The 26,888-nt window shown below is 42.2% G+C and overlaps 1 protein-coding gene across 6 annotated transcripts in view; it reads left to right on the top strand.

Moving 5' to 3' along the window:
- The window catches only part of sf3b1 (splicing factor 3b subunit 1), a 64,759-nt gene that overhangs the window by 12,213 nt on the left and 25,658 nt on the right, over window positions 1-26,888 (top strand). Inside the window, exons 2-8 of one of the 6 annotated variants that reach the window (XM_033023707.1) lie at window positions 11,878-11,925; window positions 16,957-17,140; window positions 19,608-19,783; window positions 20,748-20,849; window positions 21,306-21,420; window positions 25,037-25,116; window positions 25,820-25,984. In XM_033023707.1, coding sequence (XP_032879598.1) covers window positions 17,026-17,140; window positions 19,608-19,783; window positions 20,748-20,849; window positions 21,306-21,420; window positions 25,037-25,116; window positions 25,820-25,984 — 753 coding nt within the window. In that variant the 5' untranslated portion in view covers window positions 11,878-11,925; window positions 16,957-17,025. Of the gene's footprint in view, window positions 1-11,877; window positions 11,926-16,956; window positions 17,141-19,607; window positions 19,784-20,747; window positions 20,850-21,305; window positions 21,421-23,512; window positions 25,117-25,819; window positions 25,985-26,888 lie in introns of those variants that run through there. The other 5 variants (XM_033023706.1, XM_033023712.1, XM_033023710.1 and 2 more) reach the window with 5 other exon arrangements.

Here is a 26,888-nt window from a genome sequence, read left to right on the forward strand (position 1 = left end):
GCAATTTGAAAAGCCATGCTACCTGTTGCTATTCAGGTGCACTATCTTCTGTTCTCTCACTGTGTATTCTGCGCTAGACTTAATCCTTCTACACACTAAGAAGCGATCCAGCCCACTGACTATTACTAATTCTTATAATAATAGATTTATACTATTAACCAACATTTCATGTTAATAGACATTTAGAACATTTTAACCATATTCCTGCTATGCACACAGATTTACTATTAATAACAGTGACCAATGCATTACATCCAAACAGTCCCGCTTTTACTGTGAAGGAATAGTGAACAACGCATTACATTCTACAGTCCTGCTTTTATTTTGAAGGATTTCACCGGTCCAGCTTGTCGGCCTATGGACTCCGGTGCCTTCTCGACCTCTCGAGCTGTCCCCACCGGTACTTTTGCTGCTGGCCTCGCCAGACCTCCACTTTTGCTGCTTTTGCTGGCTCGCTGCCAAGTCGACTACTGCTGCTCTGCTGACTTGCCTGCCCGCTGTCTCCACAGCCCTCACGACCAGGCTGACTCTACTCCCGACCGGGCTGAAGTGCTCGAGTGCTGTCCTGCTTCTCTCGTGCGGACCCACTCTTTGCTCGGGGCTGGACTTCCTCTCACGTCCGGGCTTTCCCCCTCGGCCAGTCCGCTTCTCTTGCGCGGCCGGACCCTCTTTTCTGCTCACGGTCGGGCTGACTGCTCCCGACTGGACTTTCTCTGCTCAGGGCCGTCTCTTGCGACCGGGCTTTCTCTCACGACCGGTCCGTTTCTGTCGCGGCCAGTTTTTTTTCACTCTGCCGGACCGCTTCTCTCGCGTCCGGCTTTCTCCCTCGACCGGGTTGACTCTTCTCCCAGCCGGGCTGACTCCGTTTCGTCGGTGGCTTCACTGGACCTGTCCGTGACCTACCCGGTACTAGGCCCTCACTCGACGTCGTTGGCGGCTCCTGGGCCTGGCTGTGGGCTACACAGCCCTGGAAAACGTCCGAAGTCGGTGGCGGCTACTGGGCCTCTTCTGCCCCTTTGCCTTGGCTGCACAGCCCTGGAAAATGTTCCAGGTAAGTTGACACCGTCGCTGTCCTGCTGGTTAGGCTTCCAGCTTTCGGCTGCTTTCTTCGGTGACACTTACTTACTGCCCCACTTGTTTTCCTTGCTTCCTGTTCCGACCTTTCTTTTCTTTGGCGCCAATTCCAAATCTTTTGGCTTGGTGCCGTTCCACTTTGTTTCCAAACACAACTTTTTTTTTCTGACAGTCCTGCTTCTTTCCTTTTCTGTTCTTTTATCTTCTTCATGCTGTTGTTGTGTGTTTTGGTGTAACAATTCACCTAAAACTTATACAAAGACTATTCGGCTTGAGGAATTTGACAAAAGGAAAACTCAGTCTAAAATGAGTAACAATCCGAAGGACGACATCTTGCCACGTAGACACAACATAGAGATAGCCTGACAAAACTCGCCGACTTGTACAGCTGATGTTTTAAATGCAGTTCCCGGCATAGAGGGATCTGCAGGCCTCTCTTGTCCAGCTCGCAAACAACTGCGACACAACTCCGTATCTACAGTTTAAACTGTTAAACAATCCTACGTGTTGCAAAACAGTCCTGTGAGTGAGTTCACAAACTCTATCCCATCCTCGTCGCCAATTGTAGTGTATTTTGGGTACTTGGAACTGACTCAAAAGAACTCTCAGATACAGGGGTAAACTAACCAGCTTCTTTATTGTAGGACGCCACCTTGAGTCTCCTCCAGCGCATGCGTCCCCTCGCACAAGACATAACATATGCTAATTACATTATATACATTACACTGCTCCCCCTTTTACTTGGTGGCAGGTAACACCATTTACATTATATACATTACACTGCTCCCCCTTTAGCTTGGAGGCGAATAACACCATTTCTACTACATTAAATATAATTGATTAACACACAGTTGCAAAATTATATTATTACAGTCATCTGACATTACATCCTCATAACTGTAAACTGTATCTAAACTTAGCACTTATAATGGTTCATTCCACTCATCTTTCTAATCACTCTAGCAATCAATCTACCTGTATCTCTGAAGTAGGGAATATCTCTGAAGAAGGGTTTCGGCCCGAAACGTCGCCTATTTCCTTCGCTCCATAGATGCTGCTGCACCCGCTGAGTTCCTCCAGCAATTTTGTGTACCTGTATCTCTGCCTCTTCCCTTTTTAAATATCCTAATCTAATTTGCAGATTTCTTCCTGCTCTTGATATTCTGCTAAAGTTAACATTTCCTCTGTTTCTGTTCCTTATTTGTAGGGTGGGATCTGACACATGACTGCAGGTTTTCGTTTTTCAGTCGCTCAATTTCATGGCGCTGCATATTTATCTGCTCTTGTTGTATAATGACATTCTGCAATGCATAAACATTTGTCCATTGCTCAGTGAAGGAAGCTCCATGCTGGACTATACTGGCCATTTTTATACACTGGTTTCACCATGTGTAAATGACAGCAGAGTTTATACATTGTCTCCCCCCCCCCCATATTGTTTGGGACACAGCAATGTCATGTAACTGAAAGTAGTCATGTTTATTATTTTGTTCAAGAAGGAACTGCAGATGCTGGAAGATCGAAGGTACACAAAATTGCTGGAGAAACTCAGCGGGTGCAGCAGCATCTATGGAGCGAAGGAAATAGGCGACGTTTCGGGCCGAAACCCTTCTTCAGACTTTTGTTGCATATCCTTTGCATGCAATGACTGCTTGAAGTCTGCGATTCATGGACATCGCTAGTTGCTGCGTGTCTTCTCTGGTGATGCTCTGCCAGGCCTATATTGCAGCCATCTTTAGTTTATGCGTGTATTGGGGGCTAGTCCCCTTCAGTTTTCTGTTCAGCATATAAAAGTCATGCTCAATTGGGTTCAGATCGGGTGATTGACTTGGCCACTCAAGAATTGACCATTTTTTAGCTTTGAAAAACTCCTTTGTTGCTTTAGCAGTATGTTTGGGATCATTGTGTAAGAAATAACTGCAGATGATGGTTTAAATCGAAGGTAGACATGAAATGCTGGAGTAACTCAGCGGGTGAGGCAGCATCTCTGGAGGGAAGGAATGGGCGACGTTTCGGGTCGAGACCCTTCTTCGAACTCAAGAAGGGATCATTGTCTTGCTGTAGAATGAACTGCCAGGCCAGCCAATGAGTTTTGAGGCATTTGTTTGAATTGAGCAGATAGGATGCGTCTATACACTTCATAATTCATTATGCTACTACCATCAGCAGTTGTATCATTAATGAAGCTAAGTGAGCCAGTACCTTTAGCAGCCATACATGTCCAGGCCATTACACCCCCACCACCGTGTTTCACAAATGAGCTGGGCCGGCCCTAGGCCGATTGGACCGATTTTTCCAAATTGGGCCCCGCGCCCAAGGGGGACCCAGCGTTAATTTTCTGTATTTCATATGTAAACTCAAATTCGCCATACGTTTTTTTTACAAAACTTACATGGTTTACATGGTACATGGAATACAAGCGCTGTACGGCTATCAGACACAAACGATGTGTTAATGACTGTAGCACTTGCGTTAACAGCCAATTGCGTTAACAGCCAGTCGTTAACAGGTCGTTATCCAATGCGTCATCAATGCATCGATCCGCATTCCTCAGTAAATGTGTAATTGTGTTTTAGAAGAAGTATTAATGACGCTGCGTTCCTTTGAATACAATTCACGCGGCGTCATTAAGACTTCTTCAAAACATAATTACATTTTACTGGGAATGTAGATTGATGCATTAGTGACATTGAGAATTTCTTAAAACTCACCATCATGAGTGAGAACTTCTTCTTGGTCTGCAGCAGGTTAGTCATTCAATTTACCTACCGACCCACATTGTGTCTCTCTCCCTCCCTCTCTCTCCCTTACGCTCTGTCTCTCTCTCTCTCGTGCACTCTTTCTCTCCCTCCCGTTCCCCACCTCTCTCTCTAACTCTCTCAGCATTCCCGGAATCATTGATGTTTTGCGGTATACAAAAATGCTGGAGAAACTTAGCGGATGAGGCAGCATCTATGGAGCGAAGGAAATATGCAACGTTTCGGGTCGAAAACCCTTCTTCAGACCCGACTATTTCCTTCGCTCCATAGATGCTGCCTCAAGCCCTGTCGCACTGTGTGAGTTCACCCAAGAGCTTAAAATCTCCGTGTAGCATCTCTGGCCCTATTTTCAAATTCTCACTTTGAAATAAAATACAGTTTTCGACTTAAACATTTCGCAGCAGGATCGCGATTAGTTGATTCCCACGCATTTTCAATCATCGTTCGATTCAGTGGAATGTTCACATCTGGTTGATGTAGTTTTTTTAAAAGATACAGTACCTCACAATAAATTGTTTCAAGCATACCTTGTAGTAAATGCACGAACATTAAAGTGGTTACTGATGTTACAAACGGTTATAAATGAATATAATTTCAAAGTGAAATAGGAGATTTCCGTGGAAAGAATATTTTACCAGAATATGGTGAGGTCGCTGCAAAATGCTCACTTAAAACAATACGCCGTCAACTCAGGATTGTTTCTTAGCCCTCTGACAGGTGTTTCAATCTCACCTCGTAGCTCGCTGTTAATCGATTCATAGCTATTAATTTTCATTACTGGTCCGTATCGAACTTCTCCAAATGTAAACGCTTCAAGTTACGTTTCTTGTGTGGTGGTGCGGGGGGGGGGTTGCTAGGATAAAATACCATATATTTGCATTTATATAGCGATCCTGCTGCAAAATTTTTGTCGTATTTTGTTGTATTTTATTTCAAAGTGGGAATTGGAAGATAGGGACAGAGATGTTACATTGAGATTTTGATAGGAAGGAAACGTTACAGCAGCTGAGTAAAAGATTAGTCAAATGGTAGATTCAATGAAGACCGGGCGAGGGGGATTGGGGGTGGGGGAAAAGTATCTATAGCTTGGGACTTGCCTAAATGAGTACTGAGATGGATTATCATTCCACACCAAATTTCTTAGACAATAATACATTGTATGCAATTATCACAACATTTTGTTGGATATGGATCAACCTATGGTACATGTTCGTAAATTAATAAAACAAATGTTCTTTAAGTACTATTGTTTCTGCGATGGGATTACTGATAACAAATAACCTACATTTTATATTTTGTCATAATGTGGCTGAAACAATGGCATATTTTGTGATATTTATTGAGATAGAAAGATACAACGGAGTTTGGGCAAGATATTACCTTGCAACATTCTATATGTCTGATAGATATTGTGAAATGGAACTCAGAAATTATGGGAGGATTACATAAAACTACAATTTAAAGGTAATGAGTATACAGAGTATTCTTATTTCCATCATGAACATACAATAGTGATATAGGACACCAGGTCCTACGACGGCAAACTCACGAGCTACTATGGTATCACTACGTGTTAAAAGTATCAAATTTTTACATCCTGAGTATACTTTACATGTGGACATTTTTCAACATGTTGAAAAATCTTCACGAGTTACCACGTTTCCCGAGTACCTGCCGTTAGCGCTAAGAAATGGCATGTTGGCCTTTATAACAAGAGGAATCGAATATAGGAGCAAAGAGGTCCTTCTGCAGTTGTACAGAGTTCTAGTGAGACCGCACCTGGAGTATTGTGTGCAGTTTTGGTTCCCTAATTTGAGGAAGGACATTCTTGTTATTGGGGGAGTGTAGCGTGCTTTTACAAGGTTAATTCCTGGGATGGCGGGACTGTCATATGCTGAGAGAATGGAGCAGCTGGGCTTGTACACTCTGGAGTTTAGGAGGATGAGAGGGTATCTCATTGAAACATATAAGATTTGTTACGGGCTTGGACACGCTAGAGGCAGGAAACATGTTCCCGATGTTGGGGGAGTCCAGGACCAGGGGCCATAGCTTAAGAATAAGGGGTAAGCCATTTAGAACGGAGATGAGGAAACACTTTTTCTCACAGAGAGTGGTGAATCTCTGGAATTCTCTGCCACAGAAGGTATTTGAGGCCAGTTCATTGGCTATATTTAAGATGGAGTTAGATGTGGCCCTTGTGGCTAAAGGTATCAGGGGGTATGGAGAGAAGGCAGGTACAGGATACTGAGTTGGATGATCAGCCGTGATCATATTGAATGGCGGTGCAGGCTCGAAGGGCCGAATGGCCTACTCCTGCACCTATTTTCTATGTTTCTATTTATGTGGAATTCTCTGCCACTGGTGGAGGCAGGTTCTCTGGATGCTTTCAAGAGAGAGCTAGATAGGGCTCTTAAAAATAGCTGAGTCAGGGAATATGGGGAGAAGGCAGGAACGGGGTACTGATTGTGGATGATCAGCCATGATCACATTGAATGGTGGTGCTGGCATGAAGGGCCAAATGGCCTTCTCCTGAACCTATTGTTTATTGTCTATAGAAACGTCCCGAGCTCCGACGTACCCGCTACGTTCATTCTACGTGTTTACCACGAGTTTTGATTTTTTTAAATAAACTCGGGAGAGCTCTTGGGTGAACTCGCACAGTGGGACAGGGCTTCACACCCGCTGAGTTTCTCCAGCATTTTTATCTACCTTCGATTTTCCAGCATCTACAGTTCCTTCTTAGACGTTTTGCGGTGATGGCTGCAGTTGCGGTTCCTTTCTGTTGGGGGGGGGGGGGAAAGAGTCCTGGCCCGTGTCGGCTCCTGATAAGTGATATGTTCCCTCCGCGGGTGCTGCCTTGACCGCTGAGTTCCTCCAGCACTCTGTGTTTTTTGTTTGCCTCTGAAGTTGATGGTGGACCCCCCTGTATCTACCTTCAACTCCCTGTCTGTGGTGGCTCAGCGGGACGGGCAGGGGCTCTGGGGAGAGGGTTGCGGTTCTGGTCGAGACCCTTCTTCAAACAATCACAAGTACTCTCACTGATGAGAGTTCAGTTCAGTCTGAAGAAGGGTCTTCTCTCCAGAGTCGATGCGCTGCCTGTCCTGCTGAGCTACTCCAGCTTTTGTCTATCTTCAATTTCAGAGTTAGATAAAATTGCAGACTTGATTTTTTAAATCTCAAAATTTTGTAACATTGCTAGAAAATGTACCTGCATCTTGGAGGCCGAAGGTTAGGTTGTTAGCCAAGAAAGATAGACTTTGTTATCCTTCAGTACAGCAACATCAAGAACGATGTTGCTGTACTGAGGTATAGCCAAGTCTATCCCTCATTGCTAGCGGCTGCAAAGTAAGAAGCGGCTGAAAAAGGACAGCGCTGTCCAGGGGTAAAGTTGCGTGGAGGGCAGGAGGGTGGAGAAGGAGGGGGTCGGCCGGAGATCATCCAGCTCAAGAGCGGGTCAGCGGGCGATGGATAACAGGACAGCGGGCGGTGGAGCTTACTCCATATGTCAGTGTGAGTAACCTCAATTGATCCCTTGTTCGCGCTGACACAGGAGTAAGCTCCACAGCCCGCTGTTATGTTATCCATCACCCGCTGGCCCACTCCGCTCTATGATCTTTGCTCTTGAGCTGGTCCCCTCACTGTTCAGACGGAGAGCACTGCCAGAGGTGAGCGGGCCGGCAGAAGGCGCTGAGATGGCAGTCGGTTCCGCTGGCCGGTGATGGAGGCCGCTCGTAGCCACGCGAGCTGCTTCCCTCCTCGGCCACAATGCGGTGGCGCCCGGAGTGCCACGGCAGCGGTGAGTGAATGTTAATGGCATGAACCCGAACCCCTCCTTCTCATCGCTCCTTCCCTCCTCACAACCTTACCCCTGGCTGGACTCCCCACACGCTGTGAAAGGAACTTTCCCGAATTGTCATATTACTCACGACACGTGACACATTTATAATTATTTATTTATATTTCTACGAAAATTTTTCCCAATTGGCCCCCGCACCTCGTAAGGCCGGCCCTGCAAATGAGGTGGTATGCTTTGGATCTTGGGCAGTTCCTTCTCTCCTCCATACTTTGCTCTTGCCATCACTCTGATGTAAGTTAATCTTCGTCTCATCTGTCCATAAGACCTTTTTCCAGAACTGTGGTTGCTCTTTTAAGTGCTTCTTGTCAAACTGTAACCCGGCCATCCTGTTTTTGCAGCTAACCGGTGGTTTGCATCTTGCAGTGTTTGTGTTATCTAGACAGATGGAATACAGCCTAGCAAAGTGTGGAGTCAAGCATTTTGGTAGTATGAATATAAGGGAAGACCATTTTCTAAATGGGGAAATAATTCAGAAATTAGAGGTCCAAAGGGACTTGGGAGTGCTGGTATAGGATTCACAAAAAGTTAACTTGCAAGTTGAGTCAGTAGTAAGGAAGGCAAATGCAATGCTAGCATTTATTTCGAGAGGATTAAAATATAAAAACAGGGATGTAATGCTGAGGCTCTATAAGGCACTGGTCAGACTGCATTTGGAGTACTGTGAGCAGTTTTGGGCCCCATATCGGAGGAAGGATGTGCAGCCGCTGGAGAGGGTCCAGAGGAGGTTTATGAGAATAATCCAAGGAATGATTGAGTTAACATTGGATGAGCGTTTGTCAGCACCGGGCCTGTACTGGCAGGAGATTAGAAGGAAGTACCTCATTGCAATTTACTGAATAACGAAGGGCCTGGATGTGGAGAGGTTGTTTCCACTTGTGGGAGAGTCAAGGACCAGAGGCCAAAGTCTCTGAATAAAAGGACGTCAATTAAGAAAGGAGATGAGGAGAAATTTATTTCATCAGAGGGTGGTGAATCTGTGGAATTCATTGCCACAGACAGCTGTGGAGGCCAAGACATTTTAAGGCACAGATTGACAGAATGATGATTAGTAAGGGTGTCAAGGATTATGAAGGCAGGAGAATGACATTGAGAGGGAAAGATATATCAGCCATGAATGCATGGCGATGTAGACTTGATGGGCCGAAGGGCCTAATTATGTTCCTATAACTGATGCTTTTATGGCTTTAATACTTTGAAGCAAAGGAATGCTCGAAGTTATTGATCATGTTTAAAGTGAAACAACTCCACATTATCCAAAACTCCAACCATTTCCAAACCTTACATTCCAAACTGATCAATTATAGGACTTGGATTATAAAAACTGATTGTATGACAGTGTGTCTGTGGACTGATATGCACTCTGTTGAAGGGGTGTTTGTGCGTCTTGTTCAGCTGGGTTGTCAAATTTGATCTGTAAATTACAAATTGTCTGGGGTTGCAAAGAATTGATGGGGTTAGTTTACTCAAAAAAAAAAGTAACTTCCTGAAAACAACTCCGTTGAACACAGCGACAAAGAACAGCCTGCAAACTCAAGGCCATGACAGCCAAGATCCCAGACGGAACTGTGAACAACAATCCCTTCATGGTATGAAGCTAGTTGATACATCTTAATCATCCCACACTGATAAGGAAGCCTGTTTTTACAGCAGTGTGTTCCATAGTTTGTTTTTCTTAGTTATGATATGTTCAGTTTTTAGGTAAGGTCTGCAGATCCTTCAATGCTCCGCTCCGATACCGCACAACCACTGTGACTGAATAAAAAGTTTTAAACACCACCAATTAATCATCACTAATCAATACTACAATTTGTCTCGAGATTCTAAATTCCACAGTTTCCGTTTAACGCTGTTAGCATCCTCTTGGCGGGTGTCTGGGACATTTTAGTTTCACTCACACTCACACATAACATTTCCACTCTCACCCACATCAGTCCTCCTTCCTATGCTGCTCGTGCTGAGAGAATGGAGCGGCTGGGCTTGTATACTCTGGAGTTTAGAAGGATGAGAGGGAATCCTATTGAAACATATAAGATTATTAAAAGTTTGCACACGCTAGGCAGGAAACATGTTCCCGATGTTGGGGGAGTCCAGAACCAGGGGGCACAGTTTAAGAATAAGGGGTAAGCCATTTAGAACAGAGATGAGCACATACTTTTCCACACAGAAAGTTGTGAGTCTGTGGAATTCTCTGCCTCAGAGGGCGGTGGAGGCCGGTTCTCTGGATACTTTCAAGAGAGAGCTAGATAGGGCTCTTACAGATAGCGGAGTCAGGAGATATGGGGAGAAGGCAGGTGCTGATTGGGGATGATCAGCCATGATCACATTGAATGACGGTACTGGCTCGAAGGGCCGAATGGCCTACTCCTGCACCTATTGTCTATTGACCCGGCCCACAGCTACTTAGTCAGGGACTTGAAACTCCGACTGCGGCAGCACTTCCCAAATCTGCCAGTGGGACCCAACCCTACAGATGCCCAGTTAAGGACTTGAACCTCTGACTGTCACGGCTCTGGCAGGACCTTGATCCTTAACGGGGGTTCCAAACCTCCATTTGCTACTGCTATTCCCTCTCTCTCTCTTTGGTGCAGCAATCGCTACTTTCTCCCTCTTTTTTTAAATATTTTGATATTTCGAGTAGGCATTTGATAAGGTGCCATGTAGTGGGTTACTGTAAAGGTAAGAGCACTTTGGGTTGGGGACAATGAAAGGGGAGTAGCTGACAGGGCTGTGATATAGGGTGATTTTTGGATATGCAATGAGGAATTAGTGGTGTCCCATAGCTATGACCAGATTTAAGTGGTCATAAGGTCATAAGTGATAGGAGTAGAATTAGGCCATTCGGCCCATCAAGTCTACTCCGGCATTCAATTGTGGCTGATCTATCTCTCCCTCCTAACCCCATTCTCCTGCCTTCTCCCCACAACCTCTGACACCTGTACTAATCAAAAATCTGTCTATCTCTTCCTTAAAAATATCCACTGACTTGGCATCTACAGCCTTCTGTGGCAAAGAATTCCACAGATGACTAAAGAAATCTCTCCTCATCTCCTTCCTATAAGAACGTCCTTTAATTCTAAGGCTATGACCTCTAGTCCTGGACTCTCCCACTAGTGGAAACATCCTCTCCATATTCACCCTATCCAAACCTTTCACTATTCTGTACGTTTCAATGAGCTCCCCCCTCATTCTTCTCAACTCCAGCGAGTACAGGCCCAGTGCCGACAAACGCTGATCATAGGTTAACCTACTCATTCCTGGGATCATTCTTGTAAACCTCCTCTGGACGCTCTCCAGATCCAGCAGATCCTTCCTCAAATATGGTGCTCAAAATTGCTCACAAGATTCCAAATGCGGCCCTACCTGCACCTTATGGAGCCTCAGCATTACATCCCGTTTTTTGTATACAAGCCCTCTTGAAATAAATGCTCGCATTAAGTTTATTTATGATCTATATTGATAATGATCTGTGTAGACCCAAAGCCCTATTTTTTCCTTCTCTCATACTCCAGCATTTTGTGCCTATCTTTGATTTAAACCAGCATCTGCAGTTCTTTCCTACCCAAAGCACTATTTCCAGATTCAATTACTTTAATTTTAGTGAAGGAACCAAGTGTATTGTGGTGAAGATAGACACAATGTGCTGGAGTAACTCAGCGGGACAGAAAGCATCTCTGAAGAAAAAGGATGGGTGACGTCTCAGATCGGGACTCATCTTCAGACTGAAGAAGGGTTTCGACCCGAAACTTTGCCTATTTCCTTCGCTCCATAGATGCTGCCTCACGCGCTGAGTTTCTCCAGCATTTTTGTCTACCTTTGATTTTCCAGCATCTGCAGTTCCTTCTTAAAGATCATCTCTGACCCTTCTCACCCTGGCCACAAACTCTTTGAAGCACTTCCCTCCGGAAGGCGACTCCGGACTGTCAAAGCCACCACAGCCAGACATAAAAAACAGCTTTTTTCCACGTAGTAGCTCTACTCAATAACCAAAAGTCTGTAGCCTCATTTTGCTCTGGTATTTTATTTCATTCACATGTTTAAACTGTAATGTTTTATTCTTAATGTTTAATGTTTTATGTGTCATTCTTAATTGTTACTGTATGTCGTGCTGTTACTTGCGAGCGGAGCACCAAGGCAAATTTCTTGTATGTGTATATACTTGCCCAATAAACGTATTAATTCATTCATTAGGCTGATTGCCGAGATGAAGGAGATGACTTTCGTGGAAATTTTGAGCAGGTTGGTAGATGCTGCATAGATGCTCACATGGGAATTTAGACTTAGGAAATAAAGTTTCAGAATCAGAGAGTTATCCACTACAGACCAAAATTAGGGGAATTTCTTCTCCCTATTATAGGTATTGAATCATTGGAATTCTTCATCCCAGCTAGTTGTGGATGTGGCCATTGAAGATGGATGAAGCAGAATGATGGAGTAACTCAGCAGGACAGGAGGCATCTCTGGAGAGAAGGAATGGGTGATGTTTCAGGTCAAGACCCTTCATTTGGGTCAAGACCCTTACGTTACCCATTCCTTCTCTCCCGAGATGCTGCCTGACCCCCTGAGTTACTCCAGTATTTTGTGTCTATCTTTGGTGTAAACCAGCAAATGCAGTTCCTTCTTACACATTTGCAAGGTGGAGTTTGACACACCTTTAAATTGCAAGGGAATCAAAAGATACAGGAAGAGTGGTGAAAGTGATACTGAGGTGACGATTGAGTCAGCCATGATCTTAATGAGTGGCTTGAGGGGATAACAGGCCTTCTCCTGGCCCTTTTTTATGGATGAAAAAGACTGTCCAACCAATATTATTTGATCCACTCAAAACATACATTGCTCCATTCAGTTTTGTCTTAAAGCACTATTTTTATTCTGGTTTCCAATATGCTATTCCTTTCTGACATCACTCCAGGAAGAAATCTTGAACCCTGGACACAGAAGTCTCTTCCTGCAAAGCTCCTATCTGTTAAAGCAGAAACTCTCCCTTGCTCCTTTCTAATATTTAATAATTATTTTAATCCTGCAATGCTGTGCCGTTATCCTGGATTTTTTGCGGCTTCTTCGCAAGTGATCCATCATTCCATGAGGTGATCTAGCCCACATTCCAAATGTTGATCATTGTATAAAAGCTTTTTGTAACTCGTAATGTTGTCTTACCAGATTTCACTAATGTCTGTCTTTTCTGACTCTTGAATTGAAATGGTATTTCTGATTTAACCATTCAATGTTACATTATATACCTTTGTAAGACTATCATATTTCCCATGAATAATCTTATTTGGAAGTAAGCTGCTTTGCTCAACTATCCAGCTTTCATTTTTTCCTCTCTTACAAACTCTGGCCCTAATTCCATGTTTCAATGAAAGCTCATCAAATTGAAACTTCAATACTATTTCCCCTCCATATATACTACTCGAAGCTGTTTTCAATAATATCGCCATATCGTCATCGGCTCTGACCTTCCTTCCATCGAGGGGATTTATTGCAGTTGCTGCCTCAAAAAGGCTGGCAGTATCATCAAAGACCCGCACCATCCTGGCCACACACTCATCTCCCTGCTACCTTCAGGTAGAAGGTACAGGAGCCTGAAGACTGCAACAACCAGGTTCAGGAATAGCTACTTCCTCACAGCCATCAGGCTATTAAACCTGGCTCGGACAAAACTTTGATTATTAATAACCAATTATCTGTTATTTGCACTTTATCATTTTATTTATTCATGTGTGTATATATTTATATTATGGTATATAGACACACTGATCTGTTTTGTTGTAAATGCCTACTATGTTCTGTGTGCTGAAGCAAAGCAAGACTTTTATTGTCCTATCAGGGACACATGACAATAAACCCACTTGAACTTTTCATTTGTATTTAATTTCTTGTGGTCGTGCTGTTGACATATCCATTCATCCTCCTTTCTTTCAAGCCTCTTTCTAACCCTTAACATGAGAGATTCATTTCTACAAGGGCTCACGTGTTTGTGATTTAGTGAACAGAATTGGATAATATACTCAAAAGATACATTTTGATTGGAAGACTGTCAACTTTAATCATTTTCAGAAGTTGTGGTTAGACAGGGATTTTGTTGTAATTTGTTCTGAACTGTAACACACTATCGCAATACCATAATTTTGTAATAGAAGAACAATAAGGGAAAATGTTCAGCAATATATGCATTGGTACAGAAGAATGAAGTATTGATGCTGGATGAAATTTAATTGGGGCTCAAAATTCTTTGCTGAAAAGTATTTGAGCTGGGGAAGAAATGTTTCAAGAGGATAGAACATGTAAAAGGGAAGGTCTGGGTAAGGGTGGAAGGAAGGATCACGTAACTGCAAAATGGGTGATGGTGCAAGTCACAGATAAAGTGATAAGTAAAGAAATGAAAGATGGGTCCAGTAAAAAGGGGATGTTTGTTGGCAGAAGATGAGGGAAGCATTGCGAATATAGCAGTCACACTGCAAATGTAGCAAAAAAATGATGTGTTTGTTGCAGAAGTGTCAGACATATGAATGTCATCTGCCTATGGGGGGCCAGGTGAATGTAATTGGGGCCTGCATGCTGGTGATGTTGAGAGGAGCCCCCATTGTGCAGCCCTCATTGGTATGTCTCTGGTGACTTCAGATGTCTGCTCTGATGGCTCATATCTATGAATACAATTTATAGCAAGATTTATATTCATTCTACTTTTCATGTACCATTCATGTACCGGTTTACTAAATGGTTGTGTTTTACGGATGGCCATGTTTTGATTTTGCCCTAAAGTCACAAAATGCACAAAATCACTTGATACCACAACAATGGTTATCATAAGGAGGTGGGACAGGATAAAGCGCAGCAAGTTTCAGGTGGATACAGTTGAGGGGGGGTTTTGAGGGCCGGATGGCCAGAAATGAAAAGAGAAATGGTATCCTTGTCCTCACCCTCAACACCTTCTCTTTTGACTCCTCTCACAGTCTTCATCTTAAAGCTGTAGCCATGGGCACTTGCATGGGCCCCAGCTATGCCTGCCTACACTGGCCCCCCTCCCCCCAGAATGAACAAGGATAGAGGTCTCCTGATGCTTACCTTTCACCCAAATCTACCTCCGCATCCAGCACATCATTCTGCGACATCTCCACCACCTTCAACGTGATCCCATCACCAGACACATCCTCCCATCCTCACTACTTTGTGCCTTCTGCAGAGATCTCTCCCTCCGCAACTTCTTGGTTCACTCGTCCCTTTCCACCCAAACCAACCCCCACCCCAGGTTCTTTCCTCTGCAATCACAGGAGATGCAACACCTGTCTCCGTACCTCTTCCCTCATATCCATCCAAGGACTCCAGCAACTTTTCCAGGTGAGACAGTGGTTCATGACCACCGTTTCTAACCTCATCTAGTAGTATCACTCGCTCCCCCCCCGAGCTGGATCAAATCTATCTATACTGACAGGATTGTCCTACCAATCACTTTGGTTTCATTTCTTTGAGAGAGAGAGAGTGAGAGAGAGGTAGACGATAGAGACAGAGAGACGATACAGAGATGCGAGAGAGATAGAGGTCTATCTCTCTCTCCTCTCTCTATAGATAGCTCGCTCTCTCTATAGCTCTCTCTATCTTATATCTAGCGATCTCTCTCTTCTCTTCTCTCTCTCCTCTCTCTCCCTCTCTATCTATCTCTCTCTATCTCCTCTCTCTTATCATACTGAAGAAGGAATCTTGACCCAAAACGTCACATATGCCTGTTCTCAGAGATGCTGCCTGACCCGCTGAGTTACTCCTGCACTGTGTGTCTTTTTTGGGTAGTTTCTTATTGTCTTCCCCTGCATCGTTTATAATGGACGGAATCAAGATGACCCACACACAAGGGATGGTTTTGAGTGCTTGACCTATTGTGGCGGTATATGGTGCATTGGTATCAATAGAAACAAGGGCATGTCAGTTTTCAAAGTAACTCTAGTAGGTGAACTCCTGTCACTGACAGCTTATATTCTGAAGAGACAATGGTGTCGGAAGATTGTCAAGAGGTAACATCAAAGGTGTTTTTTTCAATATGTTCTCTTTTTAATATAATATAATATGGGCGCACGTTAGGTAGTAGATAGGTTTACAAAGTCGGGCGATTGTAACTCGGGGAAGGCCTGTAATATTTTTCTGTAATGCACCTGGAAAATTCATAACAAAATAACACAACCATCAACACAATACAGCAATGAGGTGGAAACAAGTAATCTTTAAATATTGAATGACAAATAAAGACACAAAGTGCTGGAGTAACTCAACGGATCAGGCAGCATCGCTGGAGAAACATAGAAAATAGGTGCAGGAGTAGGCCATTCGACCCTTTGAGCCTGCACCGCCACTCAATATGATCATGGCTGATCATCTAACTCAGTATCCTGTACCTGCTTTCTCTCCATACCCCTTGATCCCTTTAGCCACAAGGGCCACATCTAACTCCCTCTTAAATATAGCCAATTAACTGGCCTCAACTACATTATGTGGCAGAGAATTCCAGAGATTCACCACTCTCTGTGTAAAAAATGTTTTTCTCATCTCAGTCCTAAATGATTTCCCCTTTATCCTTAAACTGTGACACCTTGTTTTGGACTTCCCCAACATCGGGACCAATCTTCCTGCATCTAGCCTGTCCAACCCCTTAAGAATTTTGTAATTTCTATAAGATCCCCCCTCAATCTTCTAAATTCTAGCGAGTACAAGCCGAGTCTATCCAGTCTTTCTTCATATGAAAGTCCTGACATCCCAGGAATCAGTCTGGTGAACCTTCTCTGTACTCCCTCTATGGCAAGAATGTCCTTCCTCAGATTAGGAGACCAAAACTGTACGCAATGTTCCAGGTGTGGTCTCACCAAGACCCTGTACAACTGTAGTAGAACCTCAGGTGTTTAAGAAGGAACTGCAGATGCTGGAACATCGAAGGTACTACCTCCCTGCTCCTACACTCAAATCCTTTTGCTATGAATGCTAGAACATGGACAGACGACGTTTCGGGTCGAGACCATTCTTCAGACTGAAGAGGAAGAAGAAGGGCCTCGATCCGAAACATTACGCATTCCTTCTATGCAAAGATGCTGCCTGTCCCGATGAGTTACTCCAGCATTTTGTGTATCTTCGGTGCACACATCACCTTTGCATGTACTCCAGAGATACTGCCTGACCTGCTGAGCTACTACAACACTTTGTATCTTCTTTAGAGTGATGAAGCACCCACTTAAAGGAAGAAATGAATTTGCATAATATTTTCTGACTATTTATTTTGCTAAACAGAAACGTTGAGAGATTTCATCAATTGAAGGTGGAGCCCAGAGACAGACAAAAGAGGAAATTGGGCAGCACATGAGCTCCTGTCCATCAGCCCTGGCCCCGCCCCCTGCCGGGACGACGTCATCATCCACTCTCTCGCTCCCTCGATCTTTGGACAAAATGGCGAAGATCGCGAAAACACACGAAGGTAAATGGCGGCGATTCCTCAGCGCTGGCGAGAGCGGCGCGGCTCACACCCGTGCGAGGGGCTCGCCGGGGTTGCAAGGATTCTCTCTATCGGGGTTTTATTGTCGGCTCTGTGCGCCGTGGGGAAGGGGAAGGGGAAGGCGAGGCCGCCGCTTGTGCGTGTGGCTGAAAGCAGTCGGCAAATGGCGTCCGGCTGCAGAGGAGGAGAGGCCCTTGACCGCTGCCACACACACACACACACACACACACATTTACACAGCTAGCGATGTATTAACGTCGAGAATCTCACATTAGCGAGAAAAAAACAAAACAAATTCCCACTCCCAAAACACCCAGGCAACATTGTACATTGCGAGTGGTTGCGTGCCAAGTGTTTTCGACCAGGTGCGGTTTGTGGCCTTGTCAACAACAAACCCATCTTAGACAGCCTCTCTCTCTCTGTGTGCAGAGTTGCAGGTTTGATGCTGCCAAGGTGGTGAGATTTCAACGCCGAACCCTCCGCTTTTTAAAAACTGATACCTGGCAGTTTTTAATCGGTGCCAATTTTGTTGAGATATCGTAAATCTTTATATTCAAAGTCCAACTGCTGGTCTTACTCACATTTCTGAAAATTGACTTATTTTTGTTTATGCAGAGATTATCAACCTACTAAAGCCGCAAACCTCCTCCCCTCCCCTCCCTCCCTCTATTTTTAACAGTTTACATGATCTGTATTTATATTATGCCACGAATGGATGCCGTGCCCTGTTAATTCCTGGTGCAAAGAGGAAACTAATCACATATCAACTATTTGCAAATGGGTGGTTGTTTGAGTTGGAATAAAATGTATCAACAATTTTATCCGTTTTTTGACCTAAATTAATAATAGATTTGATTTTTTTTGGTGAAGTTTCATGGATACTTTGAAAATGATGTCAGGAGAATCATAATTGTTTGAAGTATATTTTATGTATTATTTATAAGAATATTTTAAGTTTACCAAAAATATGCTGTTACATTCCCACACTCTAACCTTGAATTGGTGATGGGAGATTGCAAATCAGTTTTTCTAGGTTGATAATTATAGAATTTGTAGTTTACTATTTTGACTTGCACGCAATGTTACAATAATAAATTTTTGTTTTTTGATTAGCATAATTAAGTTACCCAGTTTAATAATACATAATTCATGTCTTGCTTTAACAATGTAAATACTTCTTCCCCTTTTGAGGTTTTTTACTTTAGTATTTAAATTAGTTGCATTTTTTGTTGAACACTGTGCACATTAGAGTCAAGTCTTTCAAATTGCTGTGTGCGCACAAAACCGCTCCGTGCAAAATAAATGTTTGTGCAGTTCTTTTGAGACATTTTCAGAACAAAAAAGAGCCATTATGAGCAGCAAGAGCTAATTCCCTACAACAACCAAGCTTCAGTAAATTTGGCCTTTTATAAACAAATGAGGAAATCAAGTATGATGAACGGTCCTAATGTGTAATTTTCCTACCTTCATACTTTATCCTCTTCTTTATTTTATCATAGTATTTTTAGCTGCCAAATTGAATTTGCGAAACAATGTTTTCACTGATCATTTTAAATAATGCATCTGATTTGTGGTAAGATATTGTATTACTTGAGAAAGCTTCATCTTTTCTCATGAATTTTACTGCATTGGTGTAGCACTTTGCTCATTTATTAATTTTATGCACTTAGTTGACTCCAGTTCTATGGATCAATTTTCCCCCAGATCTGAGTCTCAAAACAATATTAAAAAAATGATTTTTAAATACCTCTGATCTGACCTTCTCTGTTCCCGGGAAAGGCATTATAGTTTCTTCAATCTCTCCACAAAACAAAAGTCCTTCATTCCTTGGAATAATTCTGGTACATCTCTCTGCATACTCTATAAAGCCTTCACATCTTTCTTACAGTGAGGCACCAAGAATTGGACATGCTACTCCCATCTTGTGGCCAAGCTGATGTTTTATAAATGTTGGTCATGGTTCCCTCACACTGATACTCCATGCCTCTACTTATAAAGCTCAGGATCCTGTATGCTGTTTAACTATTTTCTCTAACTATTTTTCCACTTGCAATGAGCTCTGCATTTATAACCGAGATCTCTTGACAGGTGCCATAAAATCAGCACTTAAGCATTAAGCCTACGTGAACATGCTGAATGTTTCCTGGAGAAAACACTTGGGGAAAATTCCACAACACCATCTTATTCCAATTAAATCAGGATTGCAATTGGCCAAATATTCTTATTCCTTGGTTATCTGTGTACAATAAGTTTAATTGTCATGACATATAAAGTTTTACTAAGCAAGCATTGACCACTGTACTTTTACATTGACATGTAGTTTTAAATTCTTGCATGGTATGTGGACATAATGTGTTTCCATGGATAAATTCAAATGCATCATTGCATCTCAAAGAAAAATGACTTTTTGTTTTAACTACTTTTGAAAATATTTTTCTTATTTCCAAAGATATTGAGGCACAGATCCGAGAAATTCAGAGCAAGAAGGCAGCTCTTGCCGTCGAAGGTGATGCTGATGGAGTTGGTCTTGATTCCACGGGATACTATGATCAGGAGATCTATGGAGGAAGTGACAGCAGATTTGCAGGATACATGACATCAATTCCTGCAAATGAACAAGAAGAGGTAATAACTTGGCCATGAATTGTTTACATGTTGTATCTTATTGTATGATTATTGTTCAATTGCACTTTGTTCCTAAGCTATATTTCAGCTTGCATTACTCCAAATACTGTAAAGATGGAATAGCTGATAGCACTATTGTGTTACCGTTGAACGATATTATACTTTTGTTTCTCTTTGGGCCTTCTTTCAAGTCTATTTGGAAACACTGCATGGAATAATATTTGCTAGAACCTGGGAATAAGCCACTTGCACTGTTGGATCTAAATGCTGTGAACTATCTATCATTTAAGTAATTATTTTAATCAAGAAGTACAAAATAGTAAGCTATCAACCTTGGCTGAATTATAAATAACATAGTTAATTGTAAAGTTTATGTGGATTTTTGTAAGATCAAACAAAAATAGAGTAATTTTTTTCCAATGATAGACAAAATGCTGGCGTAACTCAGCATCTTTGGAGAGAAGGACTGGGTAATGTTTCGGGTCGACACCCTTCTTCAGACTAGAGTCAGGGGAAAGGGAAATTAGAGATATAGATGGTGATGAAGAGAGATATAGAACAAATGAATGAAAGATATGCAAAAAAGTAACTGCTAAAGGAAACGGGCCATTGGTAGCTGTTTGCTAGGTGAGAACGAGAAGCTGGTGTAACTTGGATGGGGCAGGGATGGAGAGAGAGGGAGCGCAGGGGTCCTTGAAGTTTGAGAAATCAACAAGCATCTGCAGTTCCTTCCTACACATTCTCTTTCCAATGTTCAGTTTTCACTACATTTCAGGTATTAATGTTGTTCGATTTTGGTTGGTATCTTTGTCTTTTGGCAGAATCTTTAATCAAAATATCTCTTGGGTGCAATTAGGCAGATTTGAACATAGACTATTTCAAATTTGGAGAAGATTTCAACATTTGATGAAATAAATGAAGAAACTTTCATTTAAATGAAAATATTGTGTATTTATTTTGCTAGGATGATGATGACTATTCGTCTCCAAGTTTACTTGGCCAGAAAAAGCCGGGATATCATGCACCGGTGGCACTCCTGAATGATATACCGCAGTCAAATGAGCAGGTACCATTGCTTTCCTTTCAATTTTTGATGTGTTTGTTGAACTCTTGGTGTCTTGAGTGGGAGGTTTACTCGTTTTTTAATTTTTCTGCTATTTTATGTGTAACCCTATTCTTCATAATCATTCTTACGGGATAGGCAATAAATACTGATCTTGCTGCAATGCCCTGGTCTGAAGAATAAGCAAAAAAGCAGTCTTGTCTTTTGGTAGATAACTCCAATGCTGATGTGATAACTTTAATTCAGGCAGGATTGCTCAGAGTTCCTTAGAAATATTGGGGAACTGGGTGGATTTGGATTGATCTTAATCCCTGCATTGGGATCTTTATTAACAATTTGTAATATATTATAGGTCATAATCAAATTGGTAATATTTACTTCATGTTTAAAATTATACAGAGCAAGTTGAAACTTTTTTCAATTCACAGCTTTTGTTCCTTTTGTTTATTTTATTTGTAGTATGATCCATTTGCTGAACACAGGCCGCAGCGAATTGCGGAACGAGAGGATGAGTACAAAACCCGTAGGAGACAGATGATTATTTCCCCTGAACGGCATGATCCATTTGCAGATGGTAATTTTTTCAAATTGTGCTGCTCTCTTCGTGAGGTTGTATAATAGTTGTGCCCCTGAACTTTATTTGTGATGCTCATTTCACAGCTTGCTTTAATAAAAATAGCAGGTTGCTTCAAATCTTGCTTACCAGCGTGTACAAGTACACGTTGATATGCAATATATGAAGATTTATTTTCTCCTGTTGTGACATGCTGTTGAAACAGTACAACTTGAGTGTTAATTTTTTAAATATGCTCAGGGAATGTATGTTTATTACCTTGTGTGTTAAATTAGCGAGGGTTTTTTTTTTTGTTTCAAGCAAGACCTGTTGGCTGAATTTATGTTCTTCAATGAAATTATAGATCTCATGGGGATTATTGGTTAGTTTCTTCAAGGAAAGATGTAATATTTGTAATACGAATCTCATAAAGGAACAATACTTTCAGCACAGGTCTTGTGTGTAAGAATTTAGTACACGTATAAATATGAGCTGAAAGATTAAATTACTGGCCTTCCAAATATATTCAGAGGTTTGCTGATGGCCCAACAAATAATGCCATCTCCCACAGATCATCTTGAGTCAAACCATTAAATATTAAAGTCATTATATCTCCCTCCCCATCCCCCCCCCCCCTTCACATGTCCAACCCGTGCTGAGGAGTTGACTTTTAATATGTTTGTGTATGCAATGTAGGTATGAACGTTAACAATTTCTAAACAATTTTCAAATTTCAATTTACTTGCAAAGTATAATGCAGCAATTCATTCTGAACAGTTACTACAAATCCAGCAATCTTTTTGATGGTATATTAAATTTGAGATTAAATTATTAATCCAATTTGATTAAATGTGCAATTCCAGCACACAGTCCCATGCAGTGAATTTCTAAGTAGTCCAAGCATTTAGAACAAAGTCAGCATGTCTAGAAACTAATTAATATAAGAAAAGCATTAAATGTTGTATTTTTCCGACGTTTTCAATTTGATACAATTGTATAAATTAGCCATTCGTGAATTGGCTTGCACATTTACTAATTACAAAAGCGTGTTGAGTGTGTTAAATAGAACAAATTAAAATAAACAAACTATAAACAATATTAACACCCCTTCAGAACCACTTCAGTTATCAAGCATTGTGCTTCCATTTATTTTAAATAATACTAGTTTCTAGCAAAATGTCTGAGGTTGCCAGATTGAAATATATAAACTTATTGCTTCCTTGTGATATCTTAATGAAAATAACAGCATATGTTTCACCCCACTGTTCTGGAACCTTTGCTAAGTGGATTTCCAAATCTTCACAATTAGCAAGGGTCATAATTTGGACTGTCATTTTTATTTCAAAGGTTTCAAAGGTTATTTATTGGTCACATACAGCAATTGGTGTAGTGAAATGCTTGTTGCCAGTGCAGCACGTAAAAAAAAGAATAGAGACATAATAATAATAAAGAGATTTAAACATAAAAAACATCCCCCCACAATGGTTCCCATTATGAGTGGAAGGCACAATTTCCAGTCCCCATCCCATGTCCACCCATAGTCTGGCCCATTATGGCCTCCGCAGCCGCCGCTACGGGGCCCGATGTTCCAGGCCGTTCTCGCCGGGTGATAATGCTCCGGCGTCGGGAGAACCCTCTCAGCGGCATGGGAAACCTGGAACGGCCGCTTCCTTACTGGAGACCGCGGCTTCCGAAGCCAACAGGCTGCGCTGGATGGAGCTCCACCACTGGCGATCTCGGCGAGAGATCGCAGGCTCCCGATGTTAAAGTTCAGCGCCGCAGCTGGCCGCTCCACAGACCGCAGCTCCGCGATGTTTTTATCGGCGGTCTTCAGCTCAAGCTTGAGTTCCAGCGTGGCGACCCGGGCAAGGCATCGCCCGCTCCGCGATAGCGCTCCAGTGCTGCGCCGCCGCTGAAGCCGAGGTTCTGGGCGGTCCCCTCAGGAAACGCCGCTCCAGGCCCGCTGGTAGGTCGCGAGGACGGGTCGAAAGTGCAGCCCGGAGAAAAGCTGCTTCTCCGCCAGGTAGGGACACTGAAAAGCAGTTTACCCCGTCCCCCCACCCTCCACATAAAAAAATCCAAAAACAAAACATTAAAACTCACTAAAAATAAAAAAAAGAGTGAAAAACGGACAGCTGCAGGCTGGGCGGCCATACCATACAGGACGGCCCCTCAGGAACAAAAAAATGATAACATGCCCTGTTATTTGTTCCACTGAAAACTCACCGATCATTATATTACATCAGATTAAGCTTAATCATAGCATTCTTCAACTTCATATGTCAAGAACAGTTGCATCTTCATTTCCACTATTTAAACCACATTAACAAATTCCCACCAGAATGAGGAGAAACTGTTTGTGCCTGAAGAACAATTCTTCTGCAAAGATCTGTGTTTCAATTAGAGGTTAGGAAAAAAGATGGCAAGTTGGAGAAATATTCTGGTCCTTCCAGCTCTAATGAAAATGTATTCCTCTGTGTTCATTATTTTTATTACAAATCTGTAAATTGGCTTATCATCCTCTGAATTAATTTGGAATGGCCTTTTAGAAATAATTTTGAGGATAGCAAGTTGGATATTAGTGAGAAAGTTGATACTGGGAGGCATAGAGGGCCAACTTTTTTTTCAGGCGAGTGAGGAAGATAGGAAGTTTTAGTATATTTACTGTAATTTCAGTTTAGTTAGTGATTCAGCTTTAATTGAGAGGTATTGGACCTGGAGAATGTATATTATTATCAGGGATAGAATCTGACATTTTTGTAACTGTAATTGCTCTAAATATGTTTGCCGGAATTCTACGGGCCCATACTAACTGTCCTTAATTTCTTTCCTACAGCAGTACTGCTATGACAGTCCTGTCTGCATTCTTAAGGGTGCAGTGCAACAGATCGTGTGTAGGTTATGCTGAAAAACTAAACCAAAAGGAAGTGAATGAGAGTGGCAGTGTGACACTGCCAGTGTAGCATGTTTTTAGACAAACCCAAACAGCATAATCCCAAATAAAAGTATCCTGTTGAAGTAACTTTTTATGCTTAAATAGTTGCATTTACCTTTATTTTTTTAATACAGTTAATATTTAGCAGGTAAAACTTGTTTTCTCCTAAAAAGTTTGCTAGAACACATATTGAGTGAGATTTTAAAAACTAACACAAGGTGTGATGTTTTGAATTTTAAAACCCTTTCCAAAGTGTTACTAATGGTAAAGAGATAATTTTCTAGGCTTCTGTTCTGCTGCTTGAAGTCAGAACTGCTGATGGACACACGGGCCCGCCAGTGTACGTATTCCGGAACGTCAACAAGGGAAAATCAACAATAATGGACACTTGATGTGTTTTGATGTCTTGCGTATGATTTGCTTATTACTGCAGTTAGGCATTATTTTTAGAATGTTGTAATTATTGCTGTTTGTATTCAAGCAGGTTAAATTGACCACCAGGTTGCTTCTCTGTAAGTTGCTGTGATTTAAATGAATATGAAAATTGATAGTGAACAATTTTAAATTTAAAGAAAAAAAGCAGAACCAAAATAGTTAAAACTATTAATGCAAAAATATCATAGATAGCTAAAATAAATTGAACTTTCTTTTATATCTGCATTAATCGTTTTTTTGTCTATTCTCACTATTTTTGTCCCTCAGGTGGAAAGACACCAGACCCTAAATTGCATGTCAGAACTTACATGGATGTTATGCGAGAACAGCATTTAACAAAGGAAGAGGTAATGGCAGGTCCTTAAGCATTTTCATATTTCTATTTTTTGGTGATGGCCTTTTGTTGCCCATTCCTAATTGCTCTCCAGATATTGGCTGTACTGAGCCAGCTTGAATTGTTGCAGGCCTTCTGGACAAAGCTTATTGGATAAATTCTAGGATTTCAGCCTAATGACTGAACAAGCATGGATTTGTTTAAAGTTGGTTTGTTACTTGGAGGAAAATCTGAATTTTGAGTTATTCCCATGTACTTTATGATGGTCTTTATGCTTATTAGAAGTTGCAGGTTTGGGAATTGCTGTCGGGGTGATCTAGACATGTAAAACTGTAGCACATTTTGTAGCTGTGGTACTCTGTTAATGGAGGAAATAAATACTTAAGATGGGTGAATAGGATGCCATTCAAGCAAGGCACTTCATCTTGGATACTATCAAGCTGGAATGTTTGAGTTGCATTCACTCGGGCAAATGGTGACTAATCCTCCCTGCCCCTAACAAAGCTTGGGGTCGAAAGGTTTAAGCTTGTGAGGAGGCAAGTCCGTCTGCATGGATACACGGCCTTTAATATGCTCTTGCAGTCACTTTATTTACGTGGCTGAGTTTTTATTTGATACTGACACCACCCACACCCACCAAGAATGTTTGTGTGAAATGGTAGCAGCATGCTCGTAATGTAGAAATTTGTTTAATTGGAACATTTTTTGTTCGCCAGAGGGAAATAAGACAGCAGCTAGCTGAGAAAGCTAAAGCTGGTGAACTCAAGGTAGTCAATGGATCAGCCCAACAACCTGCCAAGCGCAAGCGTCGTTGGGATCAAACAGCAGATCAAACTCCAACCACTACACCCAAGAAAGTATCCAGCTGGGATCAAGCAGAGGTAAGAGAGAAGACTCCTTTTTACCTGCCATACTGCCTTTTCTTGACCGAATGATTACACCAAAATGGTAGTTCCTCAATCTTAGAGTGTTTTCATCAGTGTAGTATGGAATGATATTTGAATGTTAAGAGAAATCTGAATCTTTTTTTTTTGAAATAATTCAACCAGGAATTCCTACTAGCTTTTTTCTAGGTTCAGTCATATACTATCTAGAATATGTCAGTACAGGCGGCTTCTTCTGAGTTTCCATGTCCTGGAGCACCACCGCACAACAGATTCATAAGGAAGATAGGGGGAAATGAACCTGTGGCTGAGGAGTTGGGGCAGGGATTTCGAATTCTGGATCACTGGGATCTCTTCCGGGGCAGGGGTGACCTGTATAAAAGAGACGGGTTGCACCTAAACTGGAGGGGGATCGACATCTTAGTGGGAACGTTTGCTAATGTTACACGGGAGGGTTTAAACTAGATTGGCAGGGGGTTGGATTTCGTGCAGGACAGGCACGTGAGAGGCTAGAAGTTGGTATGGAGGATGGTGTGGGAAAGGTTAGTCGACAGAATAGGAAGGTGAAAGGCATGTATATTAATGTAAGGGGCCTGACAGGTAAGGCAGATGAGCTTAGGGCATGGATAGGAACGAGCGACTGGGACGTTGTGGCTATGATTGTAACCTGGTAAAGGGATGGACAGGACTGGCAGCTCAATGTTCTGGCGTACAGGAGAGACGGGTGAGGAAAAAAGAGCGGGGGGGGGGGGGGGTTGTATTGTTGGTTAAGGAGGATGTCGGCTGTTTTCAGAGGTGACATTACGACGGTTTGTCTAGTGAGGCTATATGGGTGAAGCTGAGGAACAAGAATGGGATGTTTAAGAATAGACTGCAGATGCTGGAAAATTTGAAGGTAGAC

This window comes from Amblyraja radiata, chromosome 7 (assembly GCF_010909765.2).
Source record: "Amblyraja radiata isolate CabotCenter1 chromosome 7, sAmbRad1.1.pri, whole genome shotgun sequence".
NCBI classification, from domain to species: domain Eukaryota; kingdom Metazoa; phylum Chordata; class Chondrichthyes; order Rajiformes; family Rajidae; genus Amblyraja; species Amblyraja radiata.